The 19,079-nt window shown below is 31.0% G+C and overlaps 2 protein-coding genes across 2 annotated transcripts; one reads left to right on the forward strand and one right to left on the reverse strand.

The window, feature by feature from the left end:
* Positions 1–1,644: 1,644 nt before the first annotated feature.
* On the reverse strand, positions 1,645–3,531 carry LOC145597093 (pentatricopeptide repeat-containing protein At3g49170, chloroplastic-like). Its single transcript, XM_081653268.1, has one exon. The coding sequence runs from the start codon at positions 3,529–3,531 to the stop codon at positions 1,645–1,647; it is 1,887 nt and encodes a 628-aa protein (XP_081509394.1).
* Positions 3,532–14,845: 11,314 nt separating this feature from the next.
* Positions 14,846–15,475, forward strand: LOC145597094 (uncharacterized). Its single transcript, XM_081653269.1, has 2 exons — positions 14,846–15,076; positions 15,206–15,475. The coding sequence occupies exons 1-2, from the start codon at positions 14,846–14,848 to the stop codon at positions 15,473–15,475; spliced, it is 501 nt and encodes a 166-aa protein (XP_081509395.1).
* The last annotated feature ends 3,604 nt before the right edge of the window (positions 15,476–19,079 follow it).

A 19,079-nucleotide genomic window follows, 5' to 3' on the forward strand; every position in this document is an offset into this window, starting at 1 on the left:
GCAACAAAAATAAAACACAAACAGGAAAAACAGTACTTTTGCTAAGAATTAAAAGATAGTAAGAGAATTGTTAAATACTTCATACTTTGTTTATTTAGGTCACAAAAAGTGGAATGAGAGATGACAATCTAATATATATATATATATATATATATATATATATATATATATATATATATATATATATATATATATATATATATATATATATATAAAGGGGAGTTTTTTTCCGAGATTTTAGAGCGCCACGTAGGATTTTTATTTTTAAAAAATTATTAGAGCGCCACATAGGATTAATATTTTTAAAACGTTACAATAGGATTATGCCACCTAACATTATGTAAACACATAAATATGAAAAATATTTTTTAAAAAAAAAATAGATCAACCCGTGCATCGCATGGGCTTCATCTAGTATATGAATAAAAGGTTGATAAATGGAATAAAGTAAAGTAAATAAATATATTAGAAAAACAGAGATAAAAAAAAAAGGAGTAAAACTTGGAATTATGAAGGGTATACTACATTGATATGGTTTTGGATGTACCTAGTCCATGCATATACTAGTGAATAACAAATTGCCACTTTTATGGTCATAAAATTACAAAAAAAAATATTTTTTTCAAAAATATGAAGCTATATTAATTCGTGGACAACGCATAATTCATCCAAAGTTTAGTAGAACATATAAACACTAGGGTGCCATGTAACAGCATTAATTTAATCCTTTCAAAAAAAAAAAAAAAAAAAAAAAATCTAGAAGATTGAGCAATAATCACTTAAATTTGTCTCATGCAATTTATATCGAAAAAGCCTAATTCTTAGCCCACATCACATTAAATAATTGACTTAATTCATAATATATGATTGCTAAAAAGCCTAAAGTTTTGCTGTCAATTGCATTATTATACCATATCGAAGCTCTTTGTTGGCTTTTAATTGGAAAATAAATCCCTTTATTCGTTTCCCAATAATCAACGCAAGTCACTGCTTCTAGTGTTGATTTTGCATATAATTTTCACTATTCTTTTATTATAACCGACAAACCGTCGGTATGATGCTATTGCTTGTCAAATCTGAAATCAGCAATAATAAAACTTGATTTTGGAGATTATGTTATGCAATTTGTCAATATTGGTACGATATGAATTTAAGGCTAACTCAAATGATCAAACAACAACTATGTTAAGTCAAAGATCTACTACGAGTACTATTTTTTTGCAGATACGTACATACACTTTGTATTTATTGTCGTTCTATTTGATTTGCAAGTCACAAGTCAATTGGAATTGACCTTTTTGTTATTGTATAGATAAGGTTGTGTGTATCTGGACCTCTTCATTTTTAGAATGAGAAACTTCTTTTAAATGTCCTTAAGGGTTGTTACATATTTGCGTTTCTTGAGCAATTACAGCTCTAATGAAATCGTACTCTGTATATCTATCTTTCCTCTTGATCATTACAGCGGCCTTAGAAGTATATAGCTCAGATCATAACTTATATACAAAGTATAAACCATTACCAACTCACATCCAAAGCATAACCTATATCTTGACTCTTGAGCTTATGCAGTAAGCTGACAAAGGAAATACGACGTATTTATTTGGTCACAGAAGGAAGCATAATGCAACAGTTTAAAACAAATTATATCATTGTGCTAATCCTTTTGATAATGACAGAAAGATTCTCAATCTCCCTGTAAATTTCCTCTGTTTTTGGATGAGACCTGTCATTATACACAAACTTACAGGTTGATCCCCCTAGTTCTACCCAACTACATCCCACTTCTTTCTTCACATCCTGTTGTTTCATCGTTGTTCTGACGTTTTCTGATTCGTCCCACAAGCCCTTTGCAGCATAGATATTCGATAAGAGCACGTTCATCTCTGCACTTGAAGGGCTAGTTTTCAGAATCTTCTGTGAAACTATCCCTCCAAGCTCAAAATTGCCATGTAATTTACAGTAATTCAATAAGGTTTCCCAAGCATATGATGGAGCATCTAATGGCATTTGTTCAACCAACTCATAAGCTTCATATAACATGCCAGATCTTCCAAATAGATCAACCATGCACGCATAATGCTCAGGCCGTGGACTAATATGCCACTCGTTTTCCATAGACTTGAAATAAATTTGTCCTTCCTTAACTAGACCTTGATGTGCACAAGCAGTCAAGAGGGCTAAAAATGTAACATGGTTAGGTTTACAGCCTGACTGAATCATAGAAGAGTGAAGCTCGAGTGCCTGACCTACAGATCCATGGTATGCTTGAGCCACTATCATGGTGTTCCAAGTCACAGTATCTCGATAATCTATGCTTCTGAACAAGGTGGCAGCATCATTTATCAGCCCACATTTAGAATACATAGATATAAGTGAACTAGAAACCAATACATCATGCACATAACTAGTCTTTATTGTTTGTAGATGGAGTGCTTTACCCCAACCATGTAGAGCAAGTGAACCGCAAATAGACACAATGGTTATGTATGTCGTTTGATCAGGCCTATATTCGCGTCTTTTCATCTGAGAAAACAAATACAAAGCCTCCTCTGTTTGAATACCAGAAATCAATGTATTCCAGGAAGCTGTATCTTTTTGAGTCATAATATTTTCGAAGAAGTTGTGAGCATTTATCATATCTCCCTCTAGGACAAACCCGTAGAGTATTGAATTTGATGAAATGATATTCCTCTTTGGCATCCTTCCATACAAATCCAAAGCCTCTTTTAATCTACCATTTTCAACAAACCCGCTAATCATACAATTCCAAGCAACAATGTCCTTATTTGGCATTGCTTGGAATAATTTCAAACCCTCGTCTACCATCCCATTTTGCATATACCCTCGGATCATAGCAGTCCAAGCTTGTGCATCCTTTTCGAAAGGAATATCACCAAATAAGGCCTTCGCCTCGTTCATCAACCCTGTTTTTGCATAACAAGTTAGCATACTAGTCCACGAAGCCAAATCGCGCTCAGGCATGCTTAAGAATAACTCATTCGCCTCTTCAACACATCCCATTTGAACATAACCACTCAACATTCTATTACAAATACCGACATTTCGATTATAGCATTGATCAAATAATTTTCTAGCCTCATCAATTCTTCCAAATTTTATATACCCATTTAACATTACATCCCAGCAAACATGGGTTTTTAATTCATCTGGTATTTGATCAAACAAAATTCGCGCTTCTTCCAACTTACCACACCCAGTATACCCACTTAACATTGCAGTCCATGAAACTACATTCTTAGCAGGCATAACATCAAACAAACGACGAGCTTCATTAATCATATGATTTCTACCAAACCCAGAAATCATACAGTTCCAAGTCACCACATTTCTCAGCGGCATTTCATCGAACAGTTTACGTGCAGAGTCAATATCGCCACTTTTAAAGTAAGAAGTAATCTTTCTATTACATGAAAATGTATCATGGTTTCTTGATGAGATAATTGAACTATTCCCAAAACTGCGAAAGAAACCATTTCTTCTTGCAAAGTGCCGAAACTTTGAAAACATAGTAACAGTAAATGAGTTTCAGAAGAACTGTAATTTCCATGTGTAAATACAATGAGATGACTTCATAAAACTAAGTATGAGTATAATTCTAAGTGGATTATATGATTAATAGATACGAGTATATTTTTTTGGAGTAGATGGTTTACCAACTTTACTAGATCTTGGCTAGTTGAGAGCAAGGATGTTAGTCCATCACTTCATTTGTTGCTTATAGTGCAATCGTACACATGTTTGATATAAGGTTAAGCTAAGGTGACGGGGTAATGTGACAAATGAGTTTAAAACTAATCGAACGGACTATATTACTACGGAATATTAATTCGTATTTTGTATATTAAGGAAGCAAACGTGTCAATTTCGAATAATTTTTTGAATTTTGTCAAGATTGGAAAAACCATTATTTTTTTTTTGAAAGAGTTTGATTTTTGCCTTATTACATACTTCGTAATAACTATGAATGGGGTATTATATGTTTAATATATCAAATTTCTATAATGTTGACTAATAATGAAATGTTAAAAGGTTTTAGTAATAAAAAAATGTACATTAACAAACGTGAATGTCAAATCATTGCGGTTAAGAAAGCAAATGAATTACTCTACAACATATTTATTGTGTATCCTATTAACTCGATCGAGAAGGTTAAAAAATGACAAATTTCAGTAATTTCTTATCACCTCTTCAGCCTTAAAGAATGCCACAACTCAATAGTTTTGGAAAAGTTTTGTAAAACACTTCAACATAAAAAGGTAGCAAATGTACCTAAATTAGTTACATAGCTAAGCTAACTATCCCTTCCAAATTCCGCTGAAAGAGGTATGTATAGTGTGATTGCATAAAGTACCCAACTATAAGAGTCTTGTAATTCACTCAACCAACCTCCACCTTATTTCCATTAAAAGACAAAAACTTTAAAAATATTAATCTAAAAAAAACAAAATTTTAATAATGGAATTTAGTATGACCCACAATTTTTGCTAAACATGGTAATTATGAACCATCACACACCTGAGATGAATGAAACTTCACAAGTTCACATGTTAATATCAAGAATTTATGACAAATTCCTTCTTACCAACCATTCTATTCTTAATCAACCTACTCTTAATTAATTAGGTAAAATCTCACTTCTTAATTAAATTTTCTTAACAAAGCCATTAAGAGATCGTGCACTATTTTAAACTTAATTTTTAAGCAAGTCAAACCCATCATGAAACCCTCAACTCCAAGAAACTTTGGATTATATTCTTAAATAATTTCCCTGAGTGTATAAGAGCTACAAAAGCAATGATGTACATGAAATTCGATCTCAAGTCTTAACTTCTCAGTACTAATAAGCATTTTAAAAAATTTACCAGCTAAATTACCGATACACATACGTAAATTTGTAATAATTGCACACGAAAATCATCCCTGATTGGATGCACAAAGAAAACTTGTATTGAAATATGAAAATCAATAATTTCATTAAATTGATGATTTTTATCATCTTTGCATCTCTTTTTGTATCAAATACTCTATCCTTTTTTCCACTTTAATTTCTCTGTACAAAATGCTCTCTTTTCAATTGGACAACAATGCTTAAAAAATAATGTAAGATCTAACCTTTTTTTTCTTGAATCAAAAAATAAAAACTTACACAAATTCTTCCAATCCTTTCAACTTTTCCTCATTATAATCATAAAAACAATAATCATCATCTTCTGTCACGCTAGCATCTTGATCATTGACAACATACCCTTGAACAACTTGTTGTCTGTAACGTTGATCGTTTTCGCAACATTGATAGAACATACAGCTCATGATAACATCAAGAACAACGAGGATGGAGTATATGTAAGCGATTAGCACCCCCTCGAAGGCCATGAGCCATAACGAGGTACTAGTAATCGGGTGTTGAGCTGTTGCGATTATTCTGAAATGGAACAAGGCCTCCACTGCGGCGAGGCCTAAATTAGTAGGCACGGCTAAGGCCAGCGCAGTGGAGGTCTTACCTCGTATTGAAACACAAGCTTTTAGTATAGACAAAAACCCACCCCTTCTTTCAATTCCTGACGACACCAATGCCAAATTACACACAACAAAAGAATTCGCGAGAATTATTGAGTAAAAAACCGCGCCAAGAGCTGATAAGAAGAGCACCCATCTAGGGGAGTCGAGCTGAAACCCTTCTAAGAAGTTGAATGCCAAGAAAAGGAGTGAAAAACATGTTGCATTCGCAGCGAAAATGATAAACGTGTTGCAAAGATAGGTAGATAGAATAGGGTGGTAAAGTGATATAAAAGAAGAAGAAGAAGAAGATGGTGTTTTATGGTGATTAGTTTTTTTGTAGGAAAAAAAGTGTATAATTGAGGCTTTGGCTAATAAAAGAAAAGAAAGTGTAAAAGGAAGGGTGACAATTGAAGAGGAAATGGTTTGAGAGAGTTTAAGGCTAAGGAGAGTGAAAAAATCGGAGTAAGGGGGGAAACCGGCGGCGAGGAAGACCGAATGGAGGCGGCCATAGACGGTGGGGAGGAGCGCGAATGAGCGAGGCACAATAGCTAAGGAGATGAGGACTGAGATAGAGAAAGGTAGAGCAATGAAGGCAGCAACAGAGGTGAAAAATTGGTAGTGTTGTAAAAAAGTATAGATTGATTTTCTAATGATTTTTGCAGCTCTTGCCATTGAGATTGATGGATTTTCTTCCATAATTTTTTGAGGTGATTTATAAAGAGAAGTTGTTATCTAAAGAAAGTGATGTGAAAATGAAGCGAAAATGATGTTGATGTTAGCTTAAGAATTTTTGAAGTTATATGTATTTTTGTTGGTATTTCATTTATTTCCTCTGTTTTTTTGGTTCTTTTTGCTCTGTTTTTTTGGGGTGGAAGGAAGGGAGTTAGAGGAAGAAATAAGCAAAGGGGGTATGATGTTTGTTCCCTTTAATAATATGCAAATGATGGGAGTTTCTCTCTCTAGATTGTGATGATTTTCTCTCTCTAAAAATGTTGGTGGTAGTTTGGAAGGGGTGTTTGGAAAATGGTGGTTTAGGAGGAATGGATAGGCCAACAACTAGAGACTGACATACTACTAGAGGAGGAGGTGGATTGGAGTTAGAGTTGCTTTCATTAAATAAGGTGGGAGTTTTAAAATATATTTCTTTGTTTTTTTTATTTTTTTTATTTTTTATTTTTTATTTATTTATTTTTTTGTGAAAGCAAATTTATAAAGTTTATATTTCGTATATTATATACTTCCTCTATTTTTTTTTTTTTTTTACTTTGTTTCTTTTATCACGCTTGCCAATACAAAACTTTAACTATCAATAATTTTAATTCTCCATAAGTAAAAATTATAAAAGTTATTTATTATGCTAGTACTTATTGACACGAATTCAAAAAGATGTAACATGAATATGTTTTTCCTTACATATTATTCACAAAAGATGGTCAAAAGAGATATAGTGAATAGTGTAAAAGTCAAAACAGGTTAAGTAAAAAAGAACAAGTATGTATTTATGTATATTCTCCTAACAAATTATGTATGTCAAAGGGGGGAAGTATTACAAATGTGCTAATTCGTGGCTTTATTTGAAAAGAATTTCAACATCATGTGTTTTTTCTTATTTCAAATAATTATCACGTATGAAGTATATTTTTTGGTAATATTATATTGATTGTTAAATTTTAATAGTGTGACTGTTTTGTTTTTTGAAAAAAGTTATGTTAATGCCTTAAAGGTATACATTACAGAGTATATTCAATCATTTTGACTTTGACATGATCTGACCATCATCATAATTCTAACAAACAATTCTAATTATAATAAGAGTCCTTGTATACGATAAGTCTAGTCACAGCTCAGATGTACGATAGTTCACAAGTTCAATTCTCCATCTCCATTTGTAATTTATATTGCTCTTGTATGTGGCATCTCGAAGGAAGAAATAAAAAATCTATGTAGAAGAGGTAATTATTATTTACTTATTTTTTTTTTTTTTTTTTTGGCACAACTTAAGCCGAAGGTTGGTTGAGTGGCTCTTATATGGTTATTACAGTTTTATAGTTTAGTGTAATGTACTAATGTATATGTGAAATTGACTTTCTCCCTACTCTAAAGAACTTTGCTAATAATTTGAAGTTGTAGCACATGTTCGAGTTATGCATTATTATGAATCAACATTATTGTAGGCCATTATTATGACATCAAAACTTGGACTGTAAGCATGGTTTAACTATGTTTTTCTTCATGATTATGAATTAATTGCATAATTATGAATTTATGATCATCAAATGCAACAACATATATGAGTTAACATTAGATTTGAGCCACTTTTGGATTAAGAGTTTAATTAAGAGCTGAATTTTTGTAGTTTATTCTTGTATTTATGGCCTACCATATTCATTGGTATGGACTAACCTTTACTTGCAAGAAAAATAAAAATAATAAATGTATGTAATATAGCTTTTTACAAGGCGACAAGCAATGTATTCTAATTTTATTGGAAAATTAAAATTTAAAAAAATGAATATCGAATTGAATCAACAATCTATTCATTGTAGTTAGTCAACCAATACTTTAGGGGAAGAAAATAGTAAAAGTCAACCCACTTCAAAAATTAGAAATATATTGTGTCAAAAAAAAAAATTAGAAATATATTACTCCTTCCACTCCGGGTCCCTTTGAATTACACTACTTAAATTTACTTATTTATTTATTTATTTATTTATACATTTATTTATGACAAAGAAAATTCTCTATTTATCCACTCAATAATTTTTTTTCCCAAGGAAAAATAAAATCCATATCTTTAAACAACATTCCTTAATATTCTCTTAATTACTAATAGAAGAAAAATAGAAGAAAAATTAGTATGATATAGTCAAATTACTTGTTATGACATGAATTAATTCCAAATAATAATGTTCAAGTTCATGTGATCCACTACTAAGTACATAGCTGAATTTGCTAACACATTTGAGCTGTCTCATTAATATTTTTGGATATAGTCTACTTAACAAGTGGCTAACTTTGCCAGGAATAATTTTTCTAACCAGTGCTCAATTTTTCATGAACATTTTGAAGGTTCCATTTTTTTAAAAAAAGTTAATAAAAAAAAACCAATTATTTATTTATTTATTTATTTATTTTATAAACTGTAAGTAGGGGAACAACGAATACAAAGGGGTTATAATTCATTTAAATTATTAAGATATGCAAATTGTAATAATAAGACAAACAAAGTAATTGTTGCTCATACAAAAGACATGCATTACGATAAGAGAATGATAGATCAGAGTTTGATGTTGATAAGACTTTAAGATAAGAGAATAATAGAGTTTAACAACTACTTATTAATTGCAAATAAATAAAGGTATTGTGCTCAAAAATATGAATTGAGAATTTTGAAATAGTCATATATGTATGACAATTAAAAATTGAGGGATCAAAACATAAACCACATTCTTTTTACACAAAAAATAAAATTTTACAAAAATCTCTCTTATTTATTTCAATGAAATCGAACTGGAGTACTATTGGAAACCATTTATGTATGTTACGAGTAATAATTAAATTAATTGATGATGATTTGAGATGTACGTTTATTATCCTCTATGATCTCCTACATTGAACTGATTTCATGTCAAATGTTCCATATACAAGAAAAATAATTTAAACGGGATTTAATTACAAGTTACGAGTATTGACCGTTATGACTATCGATTAAATTAGTTCATGCCATCCACTCACATAAAACTATCAAAATATTATTCATTAGTATTATATAGTTCTAATTCAAAATATAATTCAACTCAAGTTTCTAAATGATGACATGGTAAGTATTATATAGTTCTAATTCTAAAGTAAATTGACCGAGAGTGATGAGGTTAGTTGAACATCTCAATTGGTGTGACTATATATGGAGTATGTTTTGGTTGGGAAGGAATACTGCCTAAATCACTTCTACTTCAAATTAGGTAAGACAACAATTTTATGCATTTTTGTGGCTTACCAAACTTAAGATACTTAGCTGACTCACCTCAATGGAAAGAGGAAATAAAATAGGCGATCCATTGTTTTCATTATTTCTAATCACCAAAAAAAAAAAAAAAAAAAAAAAAGTTTTTATTTAATTGCCCCAAGTTTCTTTTATTTCAAACATTAATTATTCCTCATTTTTGCCTCTAGAGATACATGTCTTATGAACAATATTTATCCTTTGATTGATAATACACCTAATGTTAATTCTCAACATAATTATCACAAAAGTATATTGCGTGCTTTTCGAATTATTCATAAGATATATGAAGTATTACATATGAAGAAAATACATCACAATAGTATGTTTTCCTATATTCTTATGGAGTATTCCATAATATATAATCTCTCTTGATAAAAAGTATATTTATAAATTCCAATTATTGAAGGTCAACCTATATGCTCTCACTATCTCATGTGTTTCCCTATTAACATTATATAATCTCAATTGCATATTTTTTTTCTTCCCTTCGACAGTGTGAGAAATTCCACCACACAAGGTTTTTTTTTTTTTTTTTGGATAGACCAATAATGTACATAAAATATTATATAAGGCAATGAAAGCGTGTACATGGAGAATTTTTCAACTAATTAAATTTAGAAAAGTGTTTAATTATAAGTTCTTTTATTATTATTATTATTATTATTATTATTATTATTATTATTATTATTATTATTATTATTATTATTATTATTATTATTATTATTATTATTATTATTATTATTATTATTATTATTATTATTTTAGTAGTAGTACTCTTTCAAAGTAGTTTTCAGCATATTTATTTTGGGACATCTTAACTACTAACCGTATGTGTATTAGCCATATCTTAAAACTCAATTCCTTAAAATATACAGATTTATCAACAATAGTACAACTTGTTTGTTTTTTTAAGTACTACTAAGGCCCTGTTCACTTTAGCTTAATTTCATTCCAATTAGGTCAGTTCAGTTCTAAATCTCTAATCAGTTCGGTTAAGTCAGTTCAGCTCCTAATTTCCTTCTCTCATAAAATATTTATTTCAGCTCTATTCAGTTTCAGTTCAGTTCTATTCAACTCCAATCAGTTCAGTTCAGCTCCAATCAGTTCTGTTCAACTCTGTAAATATGAACAGGCCCTAACTCAATCAAAAAATAAAAGTCTTAAATTGATGTTTGAAGCCCAAATCATTTTATATACTCTTTTGAAAGGTATAAGAAAGTTTAAAAACAATATGTGTGTATTATTTATTTATTTATATTTTGACATAAGCAAGTTTTAATAATGTTAAAAATAACAATTTAATTCTTTCAAAAAAATAATCACTTAGCTTTCAAAAAAAAAAAAAAAAATAATCACTTAATCAATTTTGGTAAAAATGATATAAATTCTTTTAGAGGCATAGATGATGTATTTTAAGGAATTAAAGTATTATTATTATTTTTTTTAAAAAAAAAGGATTTTTTTTTTATAGTACTCGTATAAAAAAAACAAATCACTAGTTACTCCATACACATAACTGAACTGATAGATATTAGTATATTACATGCTCTTCCTACTTTAAGATATATTTTTGTAAACTAAAAATCTTTACCATATCTTAGATATCTTTTTACCTATATTTTTTTAGCAAAAATGTTCGATGTATCTTTATCTTTAATTCCCTATTTTTATTTTAATTTTTTTACATTTTTATTATTATTTGTTTTTTTTACAAAATATATCCTAATTCAAAGAAAAATTATCATATTATGTGTTCTTTATCAATAACTTTTATCACGTTTGTTGTATTTTTTTGAAACAAATTATCACGTTTGTTGTATAGACTATAGATACTTCCATTATTTTTAGGTCGTAATGCCTTTTTTTTTTTTTTTTTGAATTTATTTATATTCGAATGTTCTTAAATAGTTATAACATGTTTCAAAAAAAAAAAAGTTTTAACATTATTCTATTCAATAATGAGTTTCTCTTTATCATGTAACACAATGTCCAATTCCTCTTTCAAAAAAAATGTAACACAATGTCCAATTTCATGTACAAGTATTGTAAAGTGCTTGTGAGCCCAATACATTTGGGCCAGATTTGTTATTGCGGATCTAAACTCTAAAGTTTTGGGCTGACGTGAGTAAAATTTTCCAAAACATCTAAAATACAAATCAAGTTAAACTAAAAGCAAGTCAAAATTTAGTTGGCATTGCAAATTAAATTTGTTTCTTCAAGTAGTTCATAATCTTGCAAACTCGACATTACAGTTTCATGTGCACCAAAATTAACAAAAGTTTGAGAAAATATCACAATTTCTGTTGCAACTTAGAAAATAATCCTTTTTTTTTTTTTTTTTTTTGAGGAAAAATAATCCATTAATTTAATACTAGTACTAATATAACATACTAGAAAAGAGGAGCTCTACAAGGGGTTCCTTTCCTACTTCGCTTCCGATATGAATAGCCAAAGACATTGCTTAGCTTCTTCCCATCGGCCTCCTCATGTATCGCGATTGTAGCCAGTCCCTCTAAATCGATCTTTCTCTTCTTCGTATTTTTGTTGTTATTACCTGCTGCAGCCGTTCTCTTCATCTTCTTCCAAGGCAGTAGTGTGACTTGATTTTGATCTTGAATAAGTTGATTCTTCCAATCGTGGTGTCGTTGCAAATCATCATTAGTACAAGTAATCCTGCACTCGATCGAGCAAAACGAGTATCCCTCAGCTGGCAGAGTGTGCATACACTTAACACAACAACGACCGTTATTAATCATCTTAATACTTTTGTCATCATTCTTTTTCCTAGACTTAGGGAAATAAATGTTATACACATTTATTTTAAACCCGTAAATCTCAGAAAGATCTATATCATGAATAATGTCTTGTAAAATTGGAGCGATTTCCTTATTAACATATCCGTAACTCCCTGAACACTTCATAGCCCTTAAAATTCGATGACCATTATGAAACTCGGCCACCTCCGACTTTGTTAAACTCTTTCCTCTACATTTAAGACAGAAGTAGGCTCGATCAATAACCACTTCTTCTCTACCTTCCTTCTTCTTTTTCGTCTCGAATTTCACATTTAATAAATCTTGCACCAATGCATTTGATATCAAAACGCGTCTTTGCTCTTTAGAAAGAATTATTCCACTATCATAACACTTTCCTCCTGTCATAATTAAGATCTGTATGCAATGAAAAGAATTAATTAGGCTAGTGATTTATTATTTATAGTCCATTAATGAATTAAGGAAATTGATTAAAAAAAAATTACAGCAACAAATTAACATTGAGTATTTATAACAAGTCTTAAACCATATATATATGCATCGGTGTTATTACACCATTAATTGAAACCAAATTTTCTCCGATTTCTTTAATTTATAACCAACTAAACGAAAATTGAAATTAATTAATTAGCATGTTAGTTTAAAAATTAAACGTGGAAAATATTCATGCTTCAAAGAATCAGAAATAAAAGAGATTTTTTAGAAGAAACCCTAGATTTGAGTATTTTAAGTAATCCAACTGTTTAAAAGATTAAAAACCTAAATTGAGTATCTTAAGTAATCCAACTTAAAAGAAGTAAGAATAACCCTATATTGAGTATTTAGAAGACCCCTAAACTGATGATGAGTATACTAACAATTACTTAAACAAACAATTAACGTGAAATTATTCTAATTAAACTGATAAAAAAAATAATAAAAAAAAAAACTTGTACTATCTTTACCTCATAAATCTATGTTGCACAAAAAAGGAAACGAAAAGGAAGAATGAAAACAATTAATTAAACAAGAGACATTTAATTAGAATCAAAGACCAAATTGCAACAAATAAAAACAAACACACAATTCAATGACTCGATCGATGACAGTGGTACTTACCTCAAAAGCGGCGGCGACGACGGAAAACAAGGTTCTTCAAGATCAGAAACGCCAATTTGGAAAACGTTTTCCAGATTATTGGAGACGTTTAGCAAACTAAGGAAATATTAGAACAAAAAATATGATGCTATAATGAAGAATTCAGTATATATTAAAAGTATAGGCTGTAGAATATAAATAGAAATCTAAACTATAATGAGCCGACTTAATTCTTTATTTTTTTTTATTTTTTTTTTTTTTTTAAATGAGCCGACTAAATTCTTTCTCTTTAGAAGTGTGTTTGTTTTTGGTAAAACTTGTATCACAAGTATCTCAACTTGTTTAAGTGAAATCTAATACGAAATATATAATTAATAAATCTAAGTAGTACTCCGTATTTTTTTTTTAAGTAGTATATGATAAATTGATAATATACCAAAAATAATAATATTAAACGAAGAGAAGAAATTTTTTACTAGTATAAAAGTCAATTTTTAATAACAGGTTTCAATAATAATCAGATTAGGAAGGTTTCAAAAAAAAAAAAAAAAAAAAAAAAATTAAATTAAAAAAAAAAAAAAACAGGTTAGGAAAAATTTAACACATTGGTGACCCAATTCTTGAAGTGAAAAGGTTAATTAATTACTTAGTTTAGAGCTTCTTTCTTTCCTAATAAGTAATAGGTACTCACGTTTTTTTGTAAGTGAATTTATTTTGGTGACCCAACACAAACTTGGCCCGACTTAAACTGACCCGACCCGAATTGACTCGAATTGAAATTGACCCATCCTGAAATTAAAGTTAGTCCTAAAAATTGACCTAACTCTAACTGAACCGATCCGAACTTGACCGACCCAAAGTGCTCATCTAATTTGACCCGAAACTCGAATAGAACTAACTAGAACTCAACCAGTAACAAACCCGACCCGAACTACCGTTTGTCAGGTCTAGGTTTATCAATATAAGCTGACGTGTCCATGGACGGGGAATTTGATGAGGATATCAGAATTGATTGCTACTTCATGGAGTTTGGTGACGTTTCATATGATTTGTTAATAAATTACACTGTCAATTAAATTACTTAGATAATTTTTTGTCTTAAATTAAATCACCAAACTAATTAATTCACAATGATCAGCAATTTGCCATATAATCTTATTATCTAAGGATAATATTTATTGAAAAAAAAAATTAATTCAGGCCAAGTTTTTCATAATGGGATAAAACAATCAAATTTAAGAAATTATATTATAAGTTGTTGTTTCCTACAAAAAGTACAGTTATTTACAAGTATATCATTATCAAAAATCCTACCTCATATTAAACTCACTATATATTTGAAGACCATTAAATTGCCTAAGGAGAGTGAGGAATAGCTCAGGTGGTCAGAGCTTTCCTCTCGGTCCAAGGTGATCCTGAGATCGATTCTCACAAAGTTGCTAAATTAAAAATCAAGAGTTCTAAAATGAATGATCTAGAGTTGATGCACGATTTGCTTAATGCAGAGTTCTCTACTACTCATGGCGATGATGGAACCGCTCGCGCCTTCTTTTGTATCAATTGTAGAGGGAGGACTTTGACAAAGAAAGAAGCAAAAGAGGATCATGAAACTCATCTAGTGTTTCGATGTAGGGTGTCTTCACATCACCTCGCCTATTTAGTAAAAGATATTGAAAAAGTATTTGATCTTTCGGAAGTATGTACATACATCATCAACAGTGAAAATATTTGTTATCGAAAATCTAGAGCTACTAAACCGATTGATAGAACCAAGAACAATAAAAACAAAGCTTATTGTGTGATATGTAACTTTGTTTTATTAAAGAATGTAAAGTTTTGCTCGATCAACTGTAAGCTTATTGGTTCGAATGGTGGTTTGCAACAACATCGTAGTGAGATGATAGTTCAAAATCAAGTCCCATTGTCATCAAAGGTTGCAGAAAAGAAGAATAAGAAGAGGAAATCGACGACTAATGATGACAAACTTGATACATCAAGAACAACCTTTAAGGCAGCAGAGAGGCAACAATGTTCTATTATTAGCTATAGGAAGAAAAGTAGGAAGGGCATACCTCATAGAGCTCCTTTGTTCTAATTAATCAAACATAATTTTTTTATTTTAGGTTTTCAATTAATTGATCAAATTAGAATTCTTTACTTTTCAATTCGATTTGCATTGTATAGCACATTGTTATTTTAGAATTTCACAATTTAATAATCATTTTTTTCCTTGTTGTACGTGAGTACATCATCGTGATTAAATTTAAACATCAAAAAACTTTATGACTTTTAATTTAAGTTTTTAGAATTTATGAAATACAATATACAAGTAATTCTTATTCTATTGCAGTCTTGTGTAGACTTGTTTGTACATAACTAATTTTCCATATGTCACGTGTGTTCAAACCCGGGTCATACACTAGTTACGGATTTACGAGTACATTCGAGTAATCATGGAATGTCTATTTCATCATCCCCTTCTTAAATCGTTGTTGTTCTAATAATGGCGGTTAAAGATATGGCTCGGCATTGAAGCGTACTCTGAGCTTTCCTCCATTGAAACACTTTGAGGTTTAGTTTTATCCTTCTTTATGACCCTCGAGTATTATACAGTTTTTGATTTAATTGTCCGTATAATCAATTAGGGTTCTTAGATGATTATATTATTTCTTTACGCAAGTACTAAATGCAGTACAAAATAACCTAAATGCAGAAATTAATTAATGATAAGAAAATAATAAATGACTGAAATACCCTTTTCCAAAATGAAAAAACTGATTTGTCATTTCACCAGACTTTTATTTTTTACATTTTCTCTTTTGCAATTCATTTCATTCGCTATTTTTTTCCATTTCATTCACCATTTCAGTCGCTTTATATATATATATATAATTCATTTCATTTCATCATTTTCCTCACAATTTTTCAATCTAAGCTCTAGAGACGAAGAAGTCGTTCACGGTCGGCTATGATTTCCAAGGGGTACTGGTAAAACATGATTTCCGGGGGCTATCATTTACCCCCGGCTATGGTTTCCGGGGGTACTAAAGACCCTCGGAAATCATAGCCGGGGGGTAATAGAGACCTCCGGAAATCGTAGCCGGGGGGTGCTGGAGACCCCCGGAAATCGTAGCCAGGGGGTACTGTTGACCCCCGGAAATCGTAGCTGGGGGTATTGTTGACCCCTGGCAACACAACCGGCACCGTGATACATGCCCATGAATAAAAAGTTCTGTTTAAGATGGAAATTTTATTTTGTTTGATTGTTCTTCTATAACTTAGATTTTGCGAAGAAATAAATTTACAACACATAATTTCATAGTGCACTTTATTATTGTCCATGATTTTGTATTGTATTGAATATTTAATACTTCGTAGGATAAAAGGTTGAATACGTTAGAATATGGTTGTAAATTAAACGGTAGGATGTTTATATAGATATATAGTTGGGAGTGTAAAGGATTTAATTTTAATCCTTTAAAAAAAAAGTGTAAAGGATTAAATCAAATTAAGGGCAAATTTGAAATATAATCTTTTTAATAAAATAACTTATTCTGCATTTAGGTAAAATTGTACCTGCATTTAGTACTCCCCTTTCTTTATTATCTGATTTTTGGGAGAGGGGTTCCTCTTTTCTGGGATTTTTAATTTAATCTAGGATGGAATTTTCATGTTATTTCGCTGTGAAATCAATCTTGGTGTTGATAGAACCCTAATTTTTTTTCACGCAATGAGGAATAAGACTCTGTTTTTTGGACTCACTTTTTTTTAAAAAAAAACATTTTTTGGACTCACTTTTTAATTTCTGGGTTTAGTTTTATTCAATTATACAAGTATTTCATTAAGATTCATCAATTATAAAAAGAACAAGGTCTAACTGTAAAGTTAGATTCAGTCTAATGTATTAAAATTTGCATTCAAATTAATTTAATTTGACTTCTAATTTAACTTGTTTTTATATCTTGAGTATCATGGATGTACTGTGATGTGGATGTTGCTATAAGTAAGATAGATACTAATACTCCCTCTATGTTTAATTAAATGAAATGTTTTCCTTTTGTGGCGTGTTTAAGTATATGAAACTTTTTTTTTTTTTGAAAAAGTTGCTCCCATTAATCTAAACTTTGCCTCGTCCGCCAAAATTAATCCGAACTTTCGATTATTAACTATCACTCCCAATTTTAGGGGTATTATTTTCTATTGCACCCAACAGGTCATCCAACCTGATGTAGGAGGTTACCTAGACACGTGTCAACACGTGATAGGTCCAAAAAAATTTAAAAAAAAAAACAAAAATTAAAAAAAAAAAACTACCAAACCCAGCCACCACCCCCATTCCCAGAAAACACTCTATCACCACCCCCACCTCGCCGGAAATTTGCGCCCACCCCCGAAAACCCCTCCTCCGTTGCCGAAAACCGCCGCCCAACCACCCCTTCCCTTCCCCCACCCCCGAAAACCCCTCCCCAGCAGCCCAACCACCCTCGAAAACCCCTTCTCCCCCTCGAAAACCCCTCCTTAGCAGCGTAGCCACGCTTGAAAACCCCTCCCCAACAGCCCATGTAGCCACGAAATCGGCCACAAATGGCCGAAATCGGCGACATTCAGCCACGAAATCGGCGACATATAGCCACGAAATCGGCCACAAACGGCCGAAATTAGCCGGATTAGGGTTTCAGCCCCAACATCGGCCATTTTTTGCCAACATCGGCCATTTTAATTTCGGCCATCGATGGTGGTGTTGTGGTGTGCGTCGGTAGTGTTCGTGTGGTGGTGGATGTGGTGTTCGTGTGGTGGGGTAGCAGCTGGTTGGTTTTAAGGTTTTTTTTTACACCTTTTTTTTTTTGGAAAATTTGATAATTACCACCAACTATTGTTGCCAAAATTGAAAATACTACCTCAAGGGTTTTTTTTTGAAATTTTACCACCTAGAAATTTCCAAAAGTTTTCAAATCCCCACCTTTTGTGCAATCTCTTTCCCTCTCTCTTCCCTCTTTCTTCCCACGATTTCCTTCCAGTTTCATCTTTAAATTTGATTTCAAATACAAAAAATTCGCAAATTAAGTTATAATTGCTACAATCTAACCTACAAAGAACTGAATTGAGTAGTTTAATTAGGGTTTGGGTAATCAATTTGGGGGTTTTGCTCAATTCAAAAAATTAGGGTTTATGAATTGATTAATTGGACAATTAAACATGTAATTGGGGTAATAAGCAAACCCTAATTTTCCTTTTTTTTATTTTATTTTCTCTATTTTTCTCAACCAATTACATATTGACACGTAAGCAAAAAAAAATAATTCACAAATGTTTACCTGATTTACCGGGTTGCAAGTCATTTGGGTGCAATAAAAATTAATACCCCCTAAAGTTGAGAGTGATTAAATAATAATCGAAAGTTCGGATTAATTTCAACGGACGAGGCAAAGTTGAGATTAATGGGAGTAATTTTTTTTTTAAGTAACTTCTCTCTATTTTTTCATAAAATTCTCTTTACTTTTAATATAATACTATGGGAGCCCGGATGGTTAGTCGTTATGGTTAAATTGCCCTAATACTTAAAGTTTGTTATGTACGTAGGCCTTTATACACTTACTAAGAGGCTAATGGCAAGCATAACGTATCAAATGTTTCGAGCTCCACTCCCTCACTTCAATATAGTTCAAATCTACCAGGAATCTATGAAGCTAACTAGCTAA

This window comes from Chenopodium album, chromosome 20 (genome assembly GCF_948465745.1).
Source record: "Chenopodium album chromosome 20, dcCheAlbu1.1, whole genome shotgun sequence".
In the NCBI taxonomy this organism is placed as follows: Eukaryota; Viridiplantae; Streptophyta; class Magnoliopsida; order Caryophyllales; family Amaranthaceae; genus Chenopodium; species Chenopodium album.

What these genes read in the sequence shown, in the direction of transcription:
- LOC145597093 (XM_081653268.1), bottom strand. Translation starts at nt 3,531, where the DNA reads ATGTTTTCAAAGTTTCGGCACTTTGCAAGAAGAAATGGTTTCTTTCGC.
- LOC145597094 (XM_081653269.1), top strand. Translation starts at nt 14,846, where the DNA reads ATGAATGATCTAGAGTTGATGCACGATTTGCTTAATGCAGAGTTCTCT. An exon ending in AAGTATTTGATCTTTCGGAA is followed by an intron (nt 15,077 to 15,205) that starts GTATGTACATAC and finishes GTTTTATTAAAG; the next exon opens with AATGTAAAGTTTTGCTCGAT.